At 60.1% G+C, this 22,764-nt stretch overlaps 1 protein-coding gene across 1 annotated transcript in view; it reads right to left on the reverse strand.

The window, feature by feature from the left end:
- NAV1 (neuron navigator 1) overlaps nt 1-22,764 on the reverse strand; it is a 74,527-nt gene that overhangs the window by 50,924 nt on the left and 839 nt on the right. The window contains 4 exon segments of the mRNA XM_030965683.1: nt 6,519-6,861; nt 6,864-7,234; nt 9,341-9,441; nt 9,839-10,450. Of these exon segments, the coding sequence (XP_030821543.1) occupies nt 6,519-6,861; nt 6,864-7,234; nt 9,341-9,441; nt 9,839-10,425 (1,402 nt within the window). The 5' untranslated portion in view covers nt 10,426-10,450.

Raw genomic sequence — 22,764 nt, forward strand, 5'->3', positions numbered from 1 at the left:
TCCCCTGTGTCCCCCCAGCTCTGCAGGAGACACAGCCAAGGTGTGAAGCCTGGAGAGGACAAGGACTCAGATACCACAGAGGGATGCAGCCATCCCCACTCCACCCAGGGAGATGATCCACGCTCAGCAGCTTCAGCACTGCCACCAGCACCAGCAACACTGCACACACACTGCCCAGGACATCATTGTCACTGGTACCAGGAACACCACACACACACAGAGCCCAGGACATCATTGTCACTGGTACCAGGAACACCACACACACACAGAGCCCAGGACACCACTGTCACCGGTACCAGGAACATCACACACACACAGAGCCCAGGACACCACTGTCACCGGTACCAGGAACACCACACACATGGCCCTGGGACACTGCTGTCACTGGTACCAGGAACACCACACACATGGAGCCCAGGACACTGTGATCACCAGCACTAGGAACACCACACATGCACATTGTGTGCAGGACACTGATTGTACGTGCAGGGCACCAAAAGCCACAAGCGCAGTGCCACAAAAATAACACTCTGGACCAGACAAGTGACTGATTCAGAGGATGTGCCAGTGGGTCCACCTGACAGCACACAGCCAGGCAATCTTGATCCCAAGACTGCAGCCCTACAGCAAACTACCCTGTCACACCCACAGCTGAGCCAGGGAAGCCAGGAGGCACATGCTGGCCATGGCAAATAGGCTGGCACTGGCATCACTCACAGCTTACACACCCCAGAGGGTGCAGGCTCTGATTCTGTGCTAAGCTGGAACAAATCCTCCCCCACGCAATGGGCACAAGCATCAGCCAAGGGCTGTCCTCAGATGCTCAAGTGAGAGTGGGCAGGGGGGTCTGCAGGTAGAAGGGACCAGGGACATTGTTTGCTGGCACCATGGGAAGCTGCATAGGAAGACAAAGAGCTGGGAACCTAAATGGACATTGATGGTGGGGGGACTTGTGACAAGGGAGTGCTGTGGGCACAGAGATACATGCCACAGCATGAGCAGCCAAACACACAAAGCTGGGAACAGGGGCATGTGGAAGATGCTTTCCAGAAGGACCCAAAACTGCCCATGATTCTCCAAGTACCACGCACACGAAGCACGCTGCTCACGAGGCACCAGGACCAGGCAGGAGCCATGGGTGGGTTGGGTCCATCCCAGCAGCACTCAGCAGTCACACCCATGGGATTGTAAAACCTTGAAGAGGCATCACCCAGGTCCCACTGTGGTCACATCCCATCAGCAGATCCCAAATAGCACTTCCAGAATTTCCACAATTTTCTATTCATTTGCATATTTTCTTTTTAGACACGCTGGATTTGGGGGCAAGATATAGGCAGTCACTGTGAAAGCCCCATTTGATTAGGGACTTTCAGGCTCTTTGGGGAGAACTTTGTTTCAGTAGTGCATCCACAAATATGTTTGTTTTCAAGTGTTTGCCCTGTTACCTTTCCACAGGAAATTTTGAAAGACAAATCTGGATATATTTTTTTTCTCAGCCCTTTTTCCACACTGCCATAATCACTCGGAACAGAGCACATCCCAAACAGCTTCAGCAGAAGCCCTTGGATCCCATTTCCAGATCTTCTCCCCAGTCACTGCAGCCATCTCAGCTGGAGAAAGCAGACATCTACTACTTGCTGTCAGCTCCTGAGAGCAGGCTGGAAGTACAACTGTGTACCACTCCCCTTTCTCCTCACTATTACCCCAAAGGCAGGAGTCCAGCTCTGTGGGCAAAGGGAAATAAATCCCCATCCCAATGACCTCGTCACACAGATGCTGTCACACAGGGACCTTAAGAGAGGAATATCATTAGTGGTATCAGGACAGCCGCAGCACTTTACGAGGCAATAACCCGCTCTCATCACTGTGAAGAGCTACTTGGTCTCTGACCTCCTCATGGGCTCCTGCCAGGGAGCCTGGCTACTGCTGCCCAGTGCTGCCACGGGCACATTAGTGCTTAATTAAACCAGTAGGAACAACATGGGGCAGAGGGAGGAATGCCATGGGGCAGAAATGCTTCTTTGATCCCACCCCATGTGTTTCCCAGCAAGGATGACAATCAAAAAGGAGTAACTTGGCCCCCATCTCCACCAGGGTCAGGAATGTCCTTGCATGGGACATGTCAGATGCCAGTCCTTTCTGCACTGTGGTTCACTTTTTAAACCAGAGTCAGATGCAACACACAGCTCCCGCCTGTCACAAAGCCCATCTGCCCATTCCAGCCCTTGGCTCTCCTCCCACCACTGAGGGGCTGCTGGCACCCAGTGCCCACCCAGCACCAGCCTGAGCACAGCGGGCTCTGCCCTGCTTGGTGTCAGCACCACAAGCTACCAACTCCCTATGGCTACGGACTGCCCAGGAAGGACATCCCTGTGGGAAGGGCAGCATGGCCCACTCATGGCTGCAGGACTGAGATGGGTTATAGCTGCAACTGAAGAGTTTGGCAGGGCTGCAGATTCCTGCAGAGAGCATTTCAGGGAACATCATCTCCACTGGGACCTCATGTGTGTCCACCTGGGTTCTGGCCCACACAACACTGACCACTTATTTGTTGATGCGAATTAGCAGCCACTTAAGAGGCACCACATCCAGGAAGAGATGGACAAGGAAATGGCTGCAGAAAGCAGCTGCAGCATCTCATAGGTGCCCTGGGGAGCTCTAGGTAAGTGCAACCATCACACTGGGCATCACAGGCACAGCCTGTACAAAAAAGCCCCTGCACCTGATCAGCCCTGTCCATCACACGTGGACACGAGCAGGGTGAGCTCTGCACAGCCAGCTCTTCCACCACGCTGGCCATGTGCTCTCTGTCCCCTTCATCCTGTGGTTGGGCACTGGCATAATTAGCAGCCCCAGCTGCCAGGCAGTTTTGATGAGAAGCCTCAGCCTTTGGTTGATGCAAAACATATAATTTGGATGATGGAAATAGCCTCTACAAAGCACATGTGGTTGCTGCGTGCCCGTGACCTCTCCTGGCTTGCGCAGGCTGCTCTTTAAACGCGGTTCAGCTACAAAGGCTTCAGTGGCATCAAACAGATGAGGCAGCGGCAGTGACCGAATGAGAGGTAACATTTGGCCATGGCTGAATAAACTGTATTTTTGGCCAAGAGGCTTCTGGCAGGAGAAGCGTGAGGTAGAGATGAGAATTCAGGTGTGGAGACTGAAGACACACGAGGTCTCTGGAAGCCACTGTGGCTGGCAGGGCCAGGAGCTCAGAAGCTGCATGGGCTTCTCAACACAGGTCAGCAGTTCAAGGACAACCATATCTGCAGAGGCGGGAAGTCCCCGCAATTCCTCTCTCTTCCCAGCACAAACCAAGCTTGTGGCTCTTTCCACGCCACTCTGGATAGGGTGTCCTTCAGCAGACATTGCCAAACAGCTCAGGCTGATGTTTTGTTTGCCAGAGGGACTGATGAAAACAGCAAAGACCTTCCTTCCCTCCCTCCTAAGCATCTCCTGTAGCAACTAGGAGAAAGCCCCTCTCCTGGTGCTCCTCACCAACCCTAGCAGGGTGTGAAGCCCACTCTCCTGAATCCAGCTCTCCTGGGATCCCATTCCTTCTGGGTCCATCTCCACCACAGGAACCACCTTTTCCTGGGGAAGCCAGGTTGTGGAAGGTACCATCACCACTGGGGAAGACTTCATCTTGCCTGTATTGCAAGCAAAGGGGTCTGGAGGCTCAGCATGTGTCTACACAACCTTGAGTTGTGCTTGTGCCAGCACCACTGTCACACAGCTCCCTCCTCTCCACATCCCAGGCCCCTGGTGGCATCCCCACCACACAGGCTGTCATGGATGTGCCAGGTCATGGCTGGCTTGGCTAAGCAGGTGTGATTCAACATCACAACTCCCATGAATGTGGGAAGTACAACTCCATGGAATGGGAGTTTCAGTAGAGTGAAGCTCCTGCTCTGCCCACCCCAGACACTCTCCCCATCCAACTCTGGACACAGCCCTCAATCCCCCCTGCAGGAAGCCTGCCAGTCCACATGTCTTGGAAAATTATTGGCAATACACAGAGGACAGATCTGGCAGAGTTTGGGCCTCACAGACCAGCTGACCAAGTCTTCGGATGCTAAGTGCAGTCCAAAAGGATGTTCAACACCTCCCAAGGTCAAAGTCAGCCCTGACTGATGCAGGTGCAGGCAACACCCCAGAAACCAAATCAGTTGCTGGGGGCACTTCCATAACCATGACCTTCCTCGGAGTGTGCACAAGATCATTCCTGGATCTCTGGTACTCCAGAGTACCACCAGCTGGGAGTCACTCCCACGTGGGCCAGTCCCACAAGGATTTCTCTTGCGGATGCTGAGGACACTCCCACCTAAGAGCAGAGCATCATGGGGGGACACTGAGATTCCCCCAGGCATCCCAACATCAGTGAGTGGCAGTTGTTAGTCCCCTAAGTGACAAATCCTGCTGCAATCCTGCCCTGCTCCCATGGCACCCGGTGCTACCACAGCATTAGGCCTGAGGATGGATGTCTGCACACCCAGCTGTGGGACCACCAGGGCAGCCTGAGCCCCCACAGCCAGGCTGACCTCCTGCACCCCACCTGCTCATGCCCACAGTCTGCCTGCCCAGGCCTTGAGCTCACTCTGTGGCTTCCATTTGTGAGCCCTGGGATGCCCCAGCACGAGGGCAGACCCTGCCAAGGAGGGCACTGCTGCTGCCCCCGCAGCTGGGGGCCAAGGGCAATGCTCTGAGAGGCTCCATGCCTGTGTGCCAGCACACACTGGTGCATGCTGTGCCAGAGCCCTGCTGGAGCTGGGGCTGTGACACCCCAAAGGCTCCTGAAGCAGCCAGAGGTACATAGGGAAGTGGACTCTGCAAGTGTGGCTTTCCAGGTGCCTGGATCCAGCACACACTCCAGCTTGCTCCACATCTCCAAACCACCTCCCTCAGGCCCCAGCCACAGCAAATCTCTCCCCTTTCTCTTCATCACACAGCAAGGACAAGGCGTCTCAAGTCAGCTCAAGCACCAGAGAAGCTCCTGGCCCCCTAAAAAGAGGTCCAGACAGGGAACTTGAAGGGACTGGACACACCAGTCCTACCTGTACTGCTGCTCCCCCACCACCAACAAGCACCAGAGCTTTACAGCCAGCCAGCGTGATCACCGTGAGCACCATGATGGCTGTGCACAGCTCCTTTGCCACCTTCTCATGCCAGTTTGCACAGCTCCCGTGCCACCTTCTCATGCCAGTTTGCCAGACCAAGCACAGCTCTTCAGAGCCACAAGCCCCCACAGTCATTGTCCAGCCAAGACCTCAGGCACTGCTGGGGGATGTAAGGAAAATGGGGTGTCAGTGGGAAACAGAGGGCTGCCGAGGCAGCCACAATTCCTAGAGATCAGCATGCAGCACAAGAGAATGGCAAGGGCTGGGCTCACCTGCACCGAGACCCAACGCTGCAGCCCGTGATGGGGCACTGGGTCCCGAGGTCCGGGGCACAGCCAGCACTGGGCCAGTGTTCGTTGTTCTCATGGAAACACACTCTGCACACAATGCACACAGCAAGCTCGGGGATCAAACCCACAGGGATAGCAAAGCAGGTTTCAGGCAGCCACAGCCTGAAATCAGCTCACGCAAACCCTGCAACAGCATCCTTGGAGAGACTCTCCTCTGCCACAGACCCAGACCTCAGTGGAGCTCTGGATCTGCCCAAAATGGAGCAGCAGCATGAACCCCTCGCACGGCACCTCCACCAGCAGCTTCCCAAGGTCACCCCCAGGGCGAGCCACGCTGATGGTGGGGAGCAGCTGTGGCACCCGGCTGTGCAGCCTCCATCGTGTTTGGTGGGTGTTGAGACAAGGGATGGCCGACACGTGGGGGAGGACAAGCTCCACCACCACCTGCCACTGCTCCTTGTGAGGAGGAACTGCCTTCCCTCCAAGGCAAGAGGCAGCTGACAGTACCTTCCCTCAAGCATGCCTTGGAGATACACTGAGGGCTGGAGCCCCTCTGCTCTCAAGCCAGGCTGGGAGACCTGGGGATGTTCAGCCTGGAAAAAGCTCTGGGGAGACCTTAAAGCCCCTTTCAGTGCCCAAAGGGGCTCCAGGAGAGCTGGAGTGGGACTTCAGGACAAGGGGGAATGGCTTTCCATTGACAGAGGGGAAGAGTAAATGGGATATTGGTAAGAAATTCTCCCTGTGAGGGTGGGAAGGCTCTGGCACAGGGTCCCCAGAGAAGCTGTGGCTGCCCCATCCCTGGCAGTGGCCAGGACCAGGTCGGATTGGGCTGGGAACAACCAGGGCTAGTGGAAGAGGTCCTTGCCCATGGCAGGGAGCGGAACAGGATGAGCTTTGGTGTCTCTTCCAACCCAAACCATTCTGTGATTCCAAGTGACTGGGGACGCCGAGGCTAATGACTCTTTTCCCCTCAGCCTCCCTTCATTTCAAGACCCTGAGGTCGCCCTCAGCGGGTCCTCACGGAGCGCCAGGAGCCCAGATGCCTCCAGCTGCCACCTCTGGCCATTCCCATCTCGACGTCGAGCCCGGCGGTCGCGCCGGCCGCACTCACCCAGCATTTGGCTGAAGAGCAGCTGCTCCAGGTCGCCCAGCACCGTCACCACCAGCTCGGGATCCACCTTCAGGTACGGCTTCTCCTCGGTGCCCGCCGCCACCGCCGGCCCCTTGCCGCCCAGCAACTCGTCGTCGCACTTGCCGCCGCCGCCCGCCTCGGGGGCCTTGCTGAGGGGCTTCACCTCGGCGTAGGGCCCGCGGGGGATGCGGCTCGGCTTCCCGGCGGGCGGCGGCTTGGCCGGGCCGGCGGGGCGCGGCGACAGCAGCGAGTGCTCGGAGCGGGACAGGCTCCGCGACATGGCGGGCGCGTCCCGCCCGCGGGGGCCGCCGCGCCCGCCGCCCCCGCCGCCGCCGCCCCCGGCGCTGCCGCCTTGGCCATGTCGTCGCTCCAGCGAGGCTCATAGAGCTGCCGCTTCTTCTCGGCGTCGGTGAGGAAGGCGAGGTTGGTGAGCGACTTCTGCTTGCGCAGGTTGGAGCCGGCCGGCAGCCGCCCCTCCGCGCTGCTCGCCTTGAAGACGCGCAGCTCCGCGCCCCGCGGCCCCGCGGGCGCCGCCGCCGCCGCCTTCGCCCGCTTCGGCATCACGGTGCTGCCGTCGGGGCCCCGCCGAAAGCCGCGCTCCTCCTCGCCCAGCTCCACGTCGGGAAGGCTCTTGAGGTTGCTCCCCAGCATCCCCGCGCTGCAACCATTTAACCCGCCAGGCGCTGCTGCTGTTGCTGCGGCACCGAAGACACACCGGGCGAGACAGAGGGAGAGGCGCCGTCAGCGCCCGTCCCACCGGCCGGGGCGGAGCGGGGAGGGGATGGCGCGGGCGGGGAGCTGGAGTGGGGGGAGAGAGGGGCGAGCGGCACGGCCCCACCTCGCCGCTCCGCCGCCGGCAGGACACTGCGAACCAGCGGAATGTCAGGGGCGAACAAAAAGGGCCCGCCCTCCTCTGGCGCGGCCAGGGGGCGGGGCGCGGCGCGCGCACGCCCGCGGGGGGCAGGGAGGGAGGGGCGCGCGCGGCGGGCGGGGCCGGGCGGGGGGCGCGCGGCGGGCTCGGGGCGGAGGGAGCGAGCGGGACCCCGGGAGCGCGCGGCGTGAGGGGCGAGCGCGGGACCGGCCATGGCCCCCGCGACCACGGCCCCTCGCAGGCAGGGACGTGCTGGGGGCTGGGTGGGCGGTGGATGAAGCCAGCGCGGGGCCCCCACGCCCCAGCATCCTGCGCTGAAGGGACCCCACACCCCTGTCCCGCCCGATGACCCCACACCCACCTAGACACTGCGCTCCCATTCCCAGGGGGGCCAAAACATCCCCGTTTCTCCCCAAATTGTGCAGCAAAAGCCCAGGGTGGCCTCAGGAATCCCCGGGAGGGACACTGTGGCCCCCAAACCCAGCAGGGCCTCTCCACTGATCCTAGGGAATTAAAGGCGGGGGGAGCAGGAGGGGAGTGGGATCTGGTTATCATCATTTTTCATTAATTACCCGTCCCTTGGGAGGGGTGAATTAAGTCTATTTGGTGACCTCACGCGGGCTGCCATGGCAACCGCCGGGAAATATTGCATTAGACCCCATCACTGCTGCCGAGATAAGGACGGGAGCAGCGGGGGTGGTGCGACCCCCCAGCCCACCCCCGGGCTGGTGATCCCGGGTTCAGTCCGTAGTAGTGATGAAGAGTCCCAAAATAACTCCGCCCGGATGGGACAGTAAAGGCTGCCCCAAAAAAGGGTGATTTGCACAAAGAGGTGCTGCTGGGGCAGGATGGGTGCACAGGCTACACCCCAAAGCCACTCGGGGTTCGGGGGAGGGCTGTTGCCTGGGTGTAGGGCCGGCTGTCGGGGGCAAATCTGCAGGTGTTGTGTATTTTTGGGGCTGCTGAGGTGATTCTTGGGCTCTCCCAATGTCCCCTGTTCCCTCTGGCTGGGCCCAGCCGAGCCGTGGGAGGTGCCGCGGGCAGGGGAAGCTGGAGCAGGCACGGAGGGAGGGAAAGGATCCGGCCCCTTCCCCGGTGCCGAACCCGCTCGGCTTTGTCCCAAAAGCTCCCCAAGGAGCAGGGCAGCTGTGCTGAGCGCATGCCAGCCCCGCTCGCTCCCTCCTGCTTCCTCCTGGAATATCCTCCCGCTTCCCGCTGGCTTCAGCACTTTCCAAATCGGGGCTCAGCGCTGATTATTCTCTCACTGAGGCGCTGGGACCCCAGGTCAGAGTCGGGCTCTGCCAGGAGCCACTGTGGATCTGACCGACTTCTGTCCCTTCAAATCACCCGGTGAAGCTCCCGGCTCTCTTCTTCCCCCTCTCTGCACATCTCTGGAGCATCCCTCCATCCTCTGCTGCCGCTGCCCTGGCAACCGCCGCCCCAGCATCCTCCCTGCACCCGCCTCCCCAAAATCTCCCCCCAAAGGAAGCGCCAGAGGGGACTGGGGTGGCCTCAGCATTGCAGCGAGGAGCTGGTATTCAGCCCTCGAGAAAGGGGGTGACCCGGTGGTGGGTGTGGGGAGCCAGCAGTCCCTCTGCGCCGGGTCCTTGGAAATGGGTCATTTCTGGAGCTCGCCGGGAAACTGGGAAGGGAAAGGAGCCAGCAGGGGTGATATCCTGGCACCGTCCCCGGAGGGGTCAGTCCCCTGTGCTTCTCACAGTGTAGGGATTTGGCCACGGAGGTCACCTGATGCAGGAGCTGCAGACGAGCCTTTCCCAGGGGAGTTGGGGCACCCCAGTGTGAGGGTTCCCCCACACCGCACTGCCCTCCAGCCCTGGCTCCCATTCCAGCACAAGCCTCTGTCCCCTGGCCCTGTCACGGCAGCCCCCCAGCAGGACACCCCACTGCTGACCAACCCCTCTGGACTCACCCAGGCCTCTGGGCTTGGGGTCAGGGTCAGATCCCTTCTCAGGACCGGAGCACTCATCACCTGGGAACGTGGCCCTCTCATGCTCCCGGTCCTCCTGCAGCCTGCGGGCAGAGGGGGTAAGGGTGGGTGATCAGGGGCAACTGGCTGGGGACCCCCAGGAGATGAGAACGTGGAGCTGTAGGCTCTGCCATGGTCTGGGAACACTGGTCTCATGGCAAGGGGTCCCAGGGCACCCTATTCCCCAATGAGTCCATCCCCTGCCCCACATCAAGCTCCCATGGGTGACTAAGGAGCCCCAACACCCCAAATCCAGTGGGAACCTTCCTTTTGGTACAGAGCCCCCTAACCCAACCCCACCATTTGCCATGGCCACCCCTGCTGGGCCTGCCTGGCTCCCCCTGTCCCCATGCCCCCCACAGCCCCATGTCCCCATGCCCCCCACAGCCCCATGTCCCAAGGCACCCCCAGCCCCATGTTCCCCCATCCCCAGGGGCTCACCGGTACTGGAAGGGTGCCACAGTGGCAGTGATGGGGTGGCTGTGTGGGGGCCCTGAGGAGAAAGTGATGGCCCCTGACCCAAACACAGGGTCCCTCCCCTGTGAGCCACCATGAGACTCATTCTCTGTCCCTGCTGTGGCTGTTCCCCTGCCCTTCCCAGGGGACCCTCCCAGCCGCCCCCCACCCCTGCCCTGTGCCAGGGGAGCTTTGCACAACTCAGTGAGCTCCCCCACCCTGCCTGCCCCTCTCCTCCCACTGCCCCCTGCCTCTGGCCATTTCCCAGGGGACACCAGGGGTCTTGATGGGGCTTTCTGCCCTCCCTGAGCAGGGACACCGGGGCTTCCCTCCCTGCCCTCCGCCGGCTCGTGGCCAGCAGCTTTGCCAGTGGCTTTGGGCTTGAGAGTCTTGGGACCGGGGGCTGGCAGCTTCCCTGGCTGAGGGGACAGAGCCCTGTGGAGGACAGGGGACCCCGGGGTGCTCAGGGGGGCTGTGGGGTGCAGTTTGCCATGGGCTATGGCACGGGGCACTGGGATGGCAGACTGGAAGTGGCTGCGGCCAGTGGAGTTGATGTTGGCTGTCCCCTTCATCCTGGTGAGGCAGCTGCTGGCAAGGCTGTGGAGGAAGAGGAGGATTCGTTACAGTCCAGCTCAGAGAGGGCACCCACAGCCCCTCAGCTGCACCAGACCTTGGTCTTTGTTCCCACTGGCCATGGGTGCTCAATGTCCCCATCCTGGGAGAAGGCCACTGCACCCCACACCCCAGAGTGAGGACACACACGATGTCCCCTGACAGGGATCCACAGGACCAGGGCCTAAGCGATGTCCTCCCCCTAGGGAGCCTGTGCAGCCCCACCCCTGTGTCCCTGGGAGGTCCCTGCAGCAAGGACATTTGGGCACAGACCCTCACCACTTCGAGCTGCACCACAGGCAGGATGGGGCCTCTTGGCCACTCAAAACTTTTTCCTGGTCCCCAAGACCACCTCCCAGACACCTGAGGCCATCCCCTGGCCACCTAAAATCATCTCCTGGTCATCTAAGACCAACTCCTTGTCACCTGAAACAATCTCCTGTCACCTAAGAGCACCTCCTGCTCTTCTAGGCAGGAGGACCAGCTCTGTGACCCCCTCTACTGGTGTCTGAGTCCCACCCCCACACTGGAGTGTCCTCCATCCCCAGTGTCCCCCCACGTGGTGCCACCTGCCACATCTCTCCTTGCTCCTGCTCTCATCTTGCTTGCCCCATGGTGACTTTCATGTCACCCCTCAGACAGTGCCCTGTGTCCCCCCCCTTGCCTTGGTGTTTTTCTCCATGTGATAAGGGTGTGGTCTCATGCCACCCAAAACACCCACAAGCAGGGCCATCCTGGCCACCACCAGCACCAGGGATGTGACAGCACAGTCACAGTGAAGGGAGAAGCTCATCACTCCTCATGCCCACAGGATCTGCCCAGGCAGGCAGAGCAGAGCTCAGCAAGGAAGCCAGCTGTGGAACAAAGCTCCATCTCACCTGCAGCCCTTCAGGAAAAAATCTCAAAACTCAAAGAAAAATGTTTTCTCCAGAGGAAGAAATGATCTCTAGAAAGATGTGGAGCTGTGGTCCCACAGGCACCAGGTGCCACAAATCTCCCAGGACACACATTCCACAGGTTGCTCCAGCATGGTTTCACTCAGCCTCCTTGAAGAAAAACCTCTGAGGAGGAGAAGTTTTTTGGGGTCCCAGAGCATTCTGTGGGGACCATCAGCTCCAGGCTGGCCACCCATGGTAAGGGTTCCTCTACCTGTGTGGGTGCAGTGAGTGCATTGGAGGGTGTACTGGAGCCCACTGAGGCTGTCCCTGCTGGGCTGGGGAATGCAGCCTTCCAGGTACCCCCACACACACCTCCTCTTTCAAACCACCCAGCCAAGACAGAGCTTCTCCAGAGCTGCAGGGAAGCTGGGGGTGCAGGGAGAGGGCTCCTTCACCCCGATGGGCACAGCAGCCCAGCCTCAGCCCTACATCCACTGCATTCCCCAGCAGAGGGTATTACATGAACAGAGTCCAAAAATGTCCCAAACTGTCCTGTTCTGCCTCTTCCCCAACCTGAGCTGCCCTGACCCTGCTGCCCCCAGGCTTCTGGGGGTCTGCAAGGACCAAACCATGGCCCCCTTCTCCCCACCCTGGGATGACCATGTCCCTGCCACAGGTAGCACTGAAATTCCCTTTTTCCAGACCCACATGAGCTGGATCATTTGATCATGGAGCCGTGGGTCACGGGGAGAAGGGCTGATGCAGCAGATGAGATCAAGGAATCACACAATTCCAGCACCAGCTGGGAGCTACAGAGCTCCTTCCAAGGCAATTTTGATTAAGAGGCAGAGGAACTGACACAGTTCTGGGCTTACTCTCCCTGAAGCCTCTGAAACACTGGCATGTTGCAGAGGATGTCTCCCCACATCCTGGCTGAGCTGTCTCTGGCCCTGAGCCACGGCAGAGCTGGGGGAGGCAGTGCTGGGACAGGCACGGGGGGCTCTGGAACCCTCAGATCCATCCTCGAGTCACTGCAGGAGGTGGGATGGAGCACAGGGCTCTGCACTCCTGTGGGCACACAGACCCAGCTCAGGGGGCAACCAGAGCCCCAGCGTGGGGCCTGTGCTGGCCCCAGCCCGCACCCAAGGGTGCTGCAATGTGGGCAGCAGGAGCCAGGCAGGGCTGTCCCTGTGCCAGTGAGATTTCCCAAACCTACAAAGGTCACTCCTGGGAGTGGGGAGGCCAGGGCTCAGCACCCAGCTGGACACCAGCTCATTTTTGGGGCTTAATGTTCCCAAACCAGCTGTGAATATCAGCAGAGAGTAGCTCCCCTCTGTCCCCCTGTCTGTCCCCAGGCTGTGCCCCAAAACCCACACCTACAAACCCCAATTCTACACTTTTTGCCCCTCTCTTTAAGGCAGCCCCTGCCCCGAGAGTGCTGTGCCTGTGGACAGCAGTTCACAGCCTTGAGCTGCAAAACACCTTGTGCAAACACAAAGTTGACCTTCCCAGAACTACAGAACAGTTTGGGCTGGAAGGGACCTTACAGACCATCATCTCATTCCAACCCCATGCCAGGGCACGGACACCTTCCACTATCCCAGGTTGTTTCAAGCCCTGTCCAACCTGGCCCTGGACACTTCCAAGGATAAGGGAACCTTCCTTCCCATGCGTGCAAGGATGATAAAACCACCAGTTCCAAGTCACCCATTTCACCCCAAGGTCCCTCACACAAACACCTACAGCCCAGCAGCTGGCTCTGGTGGGTTTTCTCCTAACACAGAAGGAGATCATCTGCCCCTCACTTTGTAAAATCTGTCCCAAGCTCATCCTCAACCAACTTAGGAGCAAAATTTTTATCTGGATTTATGCTATGTCCTTACCTTCCCCAGCACCCACTGAGCACCACTAGCATGCAGCACTTCTCCAGCCCTACCTGCTCCCTGGGCATGTGGCATCGGGGCTGTGACCAGGTTTTGTAGATTTCTTTGCCACTCTGGATTTCTCTCTTGTGGACACAACTTCCATTTCTCCCCCTCTGAGCCCACCAGCAATGCCACAGCTGCAGCAGAAGCCAAAGCTGCCGCGCTGGCCACAAGAAAATCAATCCTTCTCTTGTGCTCATGGGGTTGAGGCTTCTCAGGAGATGCCAATGCCTGCTGGCAGCCGGGCTCAGAGCAGTCCTTTTCCCACCACACACACCTCAGCTGCCTCCAAGGATTCCACTGTGCCTGGTTCAGCACTACTGACCCCTCCCCAGGCTTCACCCTGCTCTAGAGATGCCATGGGCTTCCTGGGGGATGTGGCCCCGCTCCCCCAGCCTGTGACACCAGCTGCACCCTCATGCTGGGGTCCCACACCAGGGGATGCCATCAAAAGGATAAATCAAAGCAGCTCCTGCCAAGTCCCTATTGCCCCCAGCAGCTCCAGGAGGAGCCACTCCTTTGCCCAGAAGCCCCTTTCACATCCAGCATCAATCACCACAAACTAAAACCATTCCTGGAAAAGACTCAGCCCATCCTTGTTCCCAAAGAATTCTTCCTTTGCCTCCAGACTGATTTTACCCTATCCAGGACTGGGTGTCCCTGGCACATGCCCCAGGATGATGGCAGGGGAGCGGACAGGTGCCCCATCATGCTGTATCACCCTATGTCATGCTGTGTCACACTGTGTCACCCTGTGTCATGCTGTGTCACGCTGGCATCCTGCTGCCTCTGCCTGGCTAAAGCAGGTCATGGCTTGACCCAGATAGACTCAGCAGCTCCTTTGCAATTAGCTCAAAAAGGAAACAACTTTCTCCTTCAGCCCAGGATCAGCTCTCAGGAACAGGCTGCTGCTCCCCCTCTGGGTAATGTGAGCTCTGGGAACTTGCACCTGATTTAATTTGGGGACTTCCAGCTGCTGGGTGAGTTTTTGGCCCAATCACTCCCCTGGGTACCAGCTTGGGATCCCTGGGTCCCATGGTAGTGGAAAGCAGCAGGCACACACGAGGTGTTTCAGCACAAGGGGATATTCTGGAGCAGCCACAGCAGTGCTGTGGGCAGCAGAGCCGTGCCTGGGCATCAGGGTGGAGACTCCTGGGCAGCCAGAGGTGTTTGTCTCCCAGCCAAGCAGAGGATACTCATTCCAGGGGCCTCCAGAGCTCAGGTCTGGAGGTGAAATTCAGTTTTTAACCCCAGAGGTGAGGTGGTATTTGATCCCTTTGGACGATGCCATACACAGAGTTACAAGTGTTCACATTGAAGGAAAAGCCTTGGCTGAGCTGTGTCCTTCATCCCAGGAGAGACACAAGCCAGCACATCCCTGAAGGCATCTCCTTCAAAGAGGCATCTGTTGTGCCTGGAGCTTGAACTACTTCCTCAGCCTCGTGTCCAAATCCATCTCACACGTGTGATTTTAGCAGCCAGAAATGAACAGGGACCTGGAGCCTGGTCTCCTTTCATGTCCCCGTTTCCATGACCTAGACGGGTCACTGGAGCATTCCCAGCACTGAAGCAGATCTGCTTTGGAGCCATCCATCACCTGAGCCGAGCTGGGAACAGCCTCCAGCCCTGTGGGGGCTGCATTGAGTGGCTGAAGCCCCTGGCTCCACCTCTGTGCCTTGGAGGGGTGCAGCCATGTTTCCAAGAGAACAGTGAATGGCTCTACAAGCATTTTGCTCTTTATTTTGTAGCATTTTAGGGTGACTTTTATGAGCGAGATAAAATTTGCTTCTCTCCTATCACAACTTAGATCCCTGTCAGGGATGACATGCTGTCCTATATCCCAGGATAAATCTGGCAGGAGTTTGAGCATGGACACTGAGTGACAGAAAATGTGTTCAACCCTTCAGCCTCTGCTGGCATCTTGCTGCTGTTCTGTGCCTGTTTCCCCACCCTGACACAGCCTCTGGAAGGGGTAAGAGAGCTGAAACCAGGCTAATAAATACGAAAGAGGGAGGATGGATCCTTTCCTGGGTGTGCTGGGATGCAGAGCACCTCTGTAAATTGGGACACCCTTGAGACACTCTTGGGACTGGCAGCACAGGAACACCAGGGGCTGCAGCACTGTGCCAGGTGTCCCCACAGAGAAGCTCAGGGGCTGCAAAGCATCCTTCCTTTTTATGGATGAGGGTGGAGGGGGCAGCCTAGGGGTGAACCCCAGGGTGTGAGAGACAGGAGGAGCTGAGCCCCCGCCAAGGGACAGGTCCTGGTGCTGTGAAACAGCTGCCCCCAAAGGCTGCTGCCTGCACCTTGCAGCCCTGTGCAGCATCCAGCCTTGAGCAGCATTCAGGGATGGCCATGCTCCAGCACAGCCTTCTCCCTGGCACGCTCGGGAAGGGCGACAAAGAAAAGGCTCCTTGTGACACAAGGAACATAAAACTTTCCAAAGAGAAACAGAGGGAGCCGGGGCAGAAAGGGCCCTTCAGAGGAGAACAAGCTGCTGATTCAGACACCAGGCCCAGCCCTCCAGCCCCCGTGCCCCGGGCAGGACCTGGTCTGCCCACCAGCCGGTGTCATTGCCTGGAACACTGCCACCACCCGTGTCACCGGGGCACCAGGCTGGGTCCTTCTCCAGGGAGGTGCCACTGCTCCCCTCTCCTGCCCCTCCAGAGGGCAATGTCGGGCTGGGCGCAGGCAGGTTCTTCTCCTGGGTGCAGCCAGTGGATGGGCAGGCAGGTGGAAGTGGAGGGCAGCCAGACCCAGCTCTGCCTGTCCTGGATGTCTGTTCCCCCCAGCACGATGCTGGGAGCTCTGGGAGCTGCTGGGAGATGGGGAGGGCAGGCATTGAAGGACAGAAATCAGCTGTTGTCCAAGCAGAGATCAGAGAGAAATCACAGAATTGTCAGGTTGGAAAAGCCCTCCAAGATCAAGTCCAGCTGCCAACCCAGCATTGCCGTACCCATCACTAAACCACATCCCCAAGTGCCACATCCACACATTTTTTGACCACTTGCAGAGATGCCCAGCCCGTAGTCACATCACTAATCCCTGCCTAAGCCCCTCAGTAGCAATCCCATTAGCCACTTAACCCACTTCAATAAAACCGGCTCTGAGCAAAGCTGAGCTCTGGGCTGGACCTGCTGAAGCAGCCGCTGTCCCCGACACGCGGGTACCCAGGAGACCGAGCCCTGCTCGGACTGAGCTGTGCCCGGCACAAATCCTGGATGGCCTGGGGCTGGGGCTGTGCGGGGTCTGTGCAAGGGGCTGTGGGAGGATCTGGGGTGGGACGGTGTGAAAGGCTGGGCAAGGGTCGTCCATGCCCAAGGCTTCTCCCCGGGGGTATCCCGGCCACGCGGTGCCCGGTTCGCCACGGGCCCTGCGTGTTCCCCCAGCCCGTGCCCACCGCGGTCTCTCACAGCCCTGGTTCCTCCTGGGCCGGTGGGTGTGGGGAGTGCCCGGCGGAGGCGGGGGGCAGCGGGGACGTCCCGGGCCCGGCGCTGCGGCCGTTCAGGAGCCGCCGGTGCTGGACAGCTCCGCCTGCGGCACCGCCCCCCGGTACCGCCCCCCGGGCCGGTGTCACCCCCCGCCCCGGCCGGTGCCACCTCCACCCGCTATCGCATCCCGAGCCGGTGTCACCCTCCCCTCCGCCGGGTGCCACCCCCTGAGCAGATGTCACCCTTTCCCCCCGAGCCGGCGTCATTCTCCTCGGTCCGGTACCGCCTCCCCCAGCCGGTGCAGCCCCCCCGGGACGAGCCCGTGTCCGTCCCCTCCCCAACCCAGTGCCCACCGAGGCGGCAGTGCCCGCACCGCCTATGGCCGGTGGTGCCACACGGGCCACTGTCGGTGGTGTCACTGTCCCCCTCGGGCCACAGCCGCCAGCCGGGGGCCGGCAGAGGGAGTCCCCAGGGACCAGCCCAGCGCCGGAGGCCCCCGGCCTCCCGGCCCCTCGGCTGCCTGTCTGGGACGGAGCCATCTGTCCGGTGCCTGGTGCCATCTGTCCCCAGCAGCGCTGCCTGTTATGTCCCGGTGTCCCCAACACCCACAGGGAAAAGGGTTGGGCTGTCCCTCCATGGGCTGTCCCTCCATGGGCTGTCCCTCCATGGGCTGTCACCTCACCAAACCCTCTCCAGACACCCCTGCAGTGAAGGGTCACCTGGGAAGGTCTGGGTTGTGCCTGAGGCTCTCCCACTCTCCTCGGCCCCCTGCTCTTCCTGTGCTGTATGGCAAGAACAGCCATAAGCCGTCGGTAGCCCTGCGGGTGCCTCCTCCAGCACAGGAGCCACCACTGGGCACCACAGAGCCTGGGGTCCCTCTGGCATCCAGCACCATAGCCAAAATACAACACCTCCTGCTGCATGTCCTGAGGGCTTCAAAACCTTCCCAACACCACCCCAAACCTTCCAGAGCCTCAGCGCTGCCATGGGGACAAGGAGCTCCCAGTGCCGGATCAAGCCCTGGGCCAGGAGCCATCCCACAGCTCTGGTGACATTCAGCTGAACTTGTCTGGGCCAAAACTCCACGGAACCAGTTGCATCTTTTATTCAGCCCTGTGCTCCTGCATCATCACACACCTGGCCCTTTGCTCCTGAGAATGTTGAGCAAGACCAGATGTCGCGGTGTCTGCGTTCACCGTCGCTGTGCGGAAACGGCCCCCCCAGTCCTCGGCCCATGAAACCTGGAAGGCCCTGATGGATTTTGGCTTGGCTGCTGGGCTGGCGGGGAGAGGCAGCTGCACAGCAGGGCTGCAAAACACATTAACTCAGCAGATGCTGTCACCTTTGCAGGCATATGTGAGTTCTGGGTGGTCAGGATGGTCAAGGGGCAGCTGGGCTTTCCCCCCCCATCCTGGCACTGGCAGTGCATCCCCAGCACCCCCAGTGCTCCCTGGTGAGACCCTCAATGCCTGACTGCTCCTTTCAACACTCGGCTCTCTCAACACACAGCAGGCAGAGCAGAGTCATGGAGGTACCCAAAATGCATTCCCCCCCTAAAGCAGGTGAGGGATTCAAAAATGCCACTGGGAACATGGGATGGTTATCTCTAGGGACACACCAACAGGGTGTGCCAGCCAAGTGGGAGATTAAGCCCCAAGACCAGAGACACAGAGCTGAGGATGTGCCACCATCACAGCCAAGCTCCACATTGGGGTGGTTTTAGATGCTGAACCTACTTTGGGTGAAGAACTGAGTGAATGAAAGTCAACCCATGGATCTGATTCCAGACTGACCCCCTCAATCCCTGCCCCAGTATGGGCCATTCCCATCACAGACCATTCCTACCATGAGCTAAACTGCCCTGTCTGGTCTTACCTGGCCAAGTGAGACAGGTCTCCCCTGATCCGTCCTGTAATAAACGAAGCTGCTCTCACAGCCTGGACTCTTCTGTGGGGTTTGCCCTGGGAGCCCCACACACCCACTGGCACCAAAGGGGGTTTCCCTAGGGATAACCAGGTATTTGCAATGGAAAGCAAAAGCCACAGGGAGCCCTTAATGGGATGAGTGGATTTTCCAGTAAGCTGTAAATCCACAGTGGCTGCTGGCAAACACCTCCCTGCTGGCTCCGGGGGTGGGTGTGTGTGTGTGTGTGTGTGTGTGGGTGTGTGTGTGTGTGTGTGTGTGTTGCAACAGTCACCACTCCAGAGGGATCCACATCCCCAGGGTTTATCAGAACAATTCCAAGTGTGTTCATGATGCCAACATCCCAAGGGAGTTGAGTACTGTCACTTCATAGATGAGGCTGGAAGAGGTTGTCAGGGGCTGGCAATGCCTGGCCCCAATACCCCTCACCAGCCCAGCACAGGCTCTAGTTCCACGACCCTCTTACACCTAAAATTAAACCTCCTCCCTCCGAAGGATGCAGCCAGCAGAGCCAGCATGAGGCCATCACATCTGAAGGCTGCCTGAGTTTCCTAGAGGGGAGCCCAAGCATCCCTCAAGCACCCCTTCAGTACCCCTCAAGCACCCCTTCAGTACCCCTCAAGCATCCTTCAGTATCCCTCAAGCATCCTTCAGTACCCCTCAAGCATCCCTTCAGTACCCCTCAAGCGTCCCTTCAGTATCCCTCAAGCATCCTTCAGTATCCCTCAAGCATCCTTCAGTACCCCTCAAGCACCCCTTCAGTACCCCTCAAGCGTCCCTTTGGCATCCTGCCTGCCCGTGCGAGGATGGCCGCACTCCTGCCTTCCCTCGCCCACCCCGCACTGCACATCCCCGGTACGGACGTCCCGGCAGGGAGCGAGGAGGGGCTGCCGAGCCCAGAGGGGCGAGGAGAGAAGGCGGGGGAGCAGGGATGGAGGAGAATCGTGACTGAGCGCCCTGCCCTGCCCAGGGGGAGTTTCCGCTGCCGGAGGCGGCGCCGCCCGGCCGCATCCGCACGGGCCTCGAATGTGATGTGAGGATGAGAACGGAGAACGAGCACGAACCCAGCTCCCCCAGCTCCCACCTCCGCTCCTCCATGGGAGCAGGGGATCCAGGGAACTGGGCAAACAGGGGGATGCGTTACTCGAGCGCCGGCTCCCGCTCCAAACCCGCAGCACAGCTGAGACCCCCGGCGCCCCATTCCCCGCTCCGGGGGGCGGTAAGAGGATGCCAGGGCAGCATCCCACTGCCCCAGCCGGCCCCGGGCACGGGGGGCTCGTCCCCGCCTGCTCCCTCCGCATGCTCCGCTCCCCAGGGCCGGCAGGGTGGCAGCAGGCCAGGGGCAGGGTGGCACCACCACCGGCTGCTGAGCCCTCGTGGAAGGGAACTCGCAGGATGTGATCCCACAGTGAAACTCACGGCAGGCCGGCACCGAGATGGGGTGACCTGGAGCCCCCCATAAAAATCCCGAAGGCAGCGATGGTGCCACTGGTGATTTGGGGCCGGGATGGGACCAGACAAGCTCAGAGAAGTGCAGGGGGACCAAATCCCACAGCCAGACACAGCCTCAGCCCAGCTCCCACCCACCAGGACCTCCGGGGACAGAGCAGAGCTGCAAACCCTCCCTGGGCTGCTCATCCAGGAGCTCCCCCCACCCTGGTTAACGAAAATCCTGCTCTCCCCAATTATTGTCACTTCCTGTGATGGTGGTCACGGGTGCCACATGCCAGGGCAACCTCCAGCCCCTCTCCCAACAAGCGTCTCCTGATCCAGGCACTCAATCCACAGCAGTGCCCAATGTCCACAGCACTGCCCAGACCCTGCAGCACAACTCAGCAAAGCTCATTACAGGTCACTTGCTAATGAGCAAGACTCAGGCTGTGCCAGCAAATGCACCAGGGAAGCCACCAGAGCCTGCTGGGACAAGTTGGTGGCTGATCTGTCGCCTGGAGCATTCGAGGAGCTCCCGAGGTGTTGGCAATGTGCCACCTGCCTGCAGCCTGGGCCTCAGTTTCCCTATGCACTGCCACCAGCCTCATCACCACCAGTGCCACTGACTGCCCCAGCAGGTCCTGGGTCCCTGCAGAGCACTCCTGGGACTGGCACTCCTTGGTTAGGGCTTGGGGACTGATCCTGCCCAGCCAGGACAGGCTAGTGACATGAGATGAGACATCCTGGGGACACACAGGGCAGAGGCAGTGTGGTCCCAGCTGCTCCCTCCCTGTCACTGCTGTTTTTCCCACTCCACAGGGCACAAAGGGCTGTGGGAGGACAGAGGGTGCTGTACCTGCCCTGGCTGCCACTAAATGGATGCCCCAGACAGGTGAGGGGGAACTGTCACCCATTTGCCAGCAGCAATTTGCCAGGGGTGGGAGCAAAGTGAAGGGGGGGTCACAGGGTGGTGGGAACAAATGCTGAAGACTTCCACCCAATAGTGATGTCCCAATCCCATCCTGGTGTCCCCATTCCAGACTGATGTCCCAGCCCAGGCTGGTGACCAGGCATTTTGTTGGTGGAGCATTCCAGACCTCCCCAGGGAGCACAGGCAGGTGAGGGGACATGGGCAGTGAGCAGGAGTGGCTCTGCACGGGTCATGGGCAAGGACAGACACTGCTCCCACAGGGCCCCCTCCAGCTGCACATGCACCCTGCTCCAGGCAGAAAGGAGGAACATGTCCCCAGGGTGGCTGCCCAGTTGGTGGCACTGGGGACAGGACAGGGTGCCCCAGCCTGGTGGCACCACGTCCTATCTGCACAGCGGTGCCAGCCTGCACTGAGCTCCTGCCACCAGCCCGGCCAGGGCCCAGGGGGCTGCAGTGGCCCCACTGAAGTCAGGGGTCCCACCAGCCACGGGATCAGTGGCTGCACCCCAAAATCCAGCCCGAGGGGGTCCCCTGATCCCCCCGTCCGTGGCCCAGGCCCCACACCCCGCTCCAGGCCTGGGCCCCGCTCCCATCCGCAGCCGGAAACACCTTTTTCCTGTCCGTGGGGCTGCATGGGGGGGCAGCAGGAAAAAACCTCGTGTCCTGGCAGGTTATTTACATCCTGCTGCCAGTAGGGCCAGCCTGATTCCCTCCACGTCCCCACATGCACCCCAAACTCTGCTCCAGCCCTGTCAGCTTCATCCCTGTCCCCATCCTATTCTCGTCCTCACCCCCATCCCATCCCATCCTGTCCCTATCTCCACCCCATCCCTATCCTCATCCCACCCCCAACACATCTCATATCTCATCTCATCATCTCACCTCATATGTCATCTCATCCCCACCCCTTCCCTATCCCCATCCCTGTCCCCATTCCAATTTTATTTCCCATCCCAGTTGTCATCCCCATCTTTTCTTCACCCCCATTCCTCTCCTCAATGCCACCCCCCTCTCAACGCACTGAGACTGGAGACCCCCCTTACTGGAAGGAGGATCCCAAATCCTGCCTTGGGGATACCATTCTCCTCCCAGTGAGCACCAGAGCTCACCCACTCCCAGAGTCCCCATCCCAACCTCTCCCTGGCCTCTCAGAGCCAGCTCCGTGCCGGGATGTGTGACATGTCCACATCTCAGGAGCCTTCTGTCTCATCCAGTCCTACGAAAATGTCGGGGGGAAACTGAGGCACGGCGCTGGTGGGGCTGGCAGTACCCGAGGCCAGGGCCGGGGCACTGCGGGGCGTGTGCGGGCAGCCCCTGCTCCCCCATCCCGGGCGCGGGAGCCCCGCACCCCCGGCACGGGCCCTTACTCAGCGCCGCCAAATGACTCAGCCGGGATCCGGCCGGGCCAGCCGGGATTTCCTGACTCAGCTCCCCCGGCTGCGAAACTGGGGGGGTCCAGCCCCTCCTCGCAACAACACAGACACCAACACACGCTGCTGCGGGGAGCAGGGAGCTCCCCATGCCTGTCACCCCCTTGGGAGCACATGGACCCTCTCTGGCACCGGGGGATGGCACGGCAGCCGTGGCAAAGCCTCGGGGAACGCAGCGCCCCAAAAACCCACGGGCAAGCCCTGCCCGCACGGGGTCTCGCCCGCTCTGGGCAGTCGCGGGCGTGCAGCAGGGCCGGCTGCGGGCCTGGCATCCCGGCACACCCAGACTCCCTGGCTCCCCTCCCAGTTGTTTTTTTCCTAGGTGAAATCCGGGAAAAGAGTTCTCCCGG

The sequence above is a fragment of the Camarhynchus parvulus genome, chromosome 26 (genome assembly GCF_901933205.1).
Source record: "Camarhynchus parvulus chromosome 26, STF_HiC, whole genome shotgun sequence".
NCBI classification, from domain to species: domain Eukaryota; kingdom Metazoa; phylum Chordata; class Aves; order Passeriformes; family Thraupidae; genus Camarhynchus; species Camarhynchus parvulus.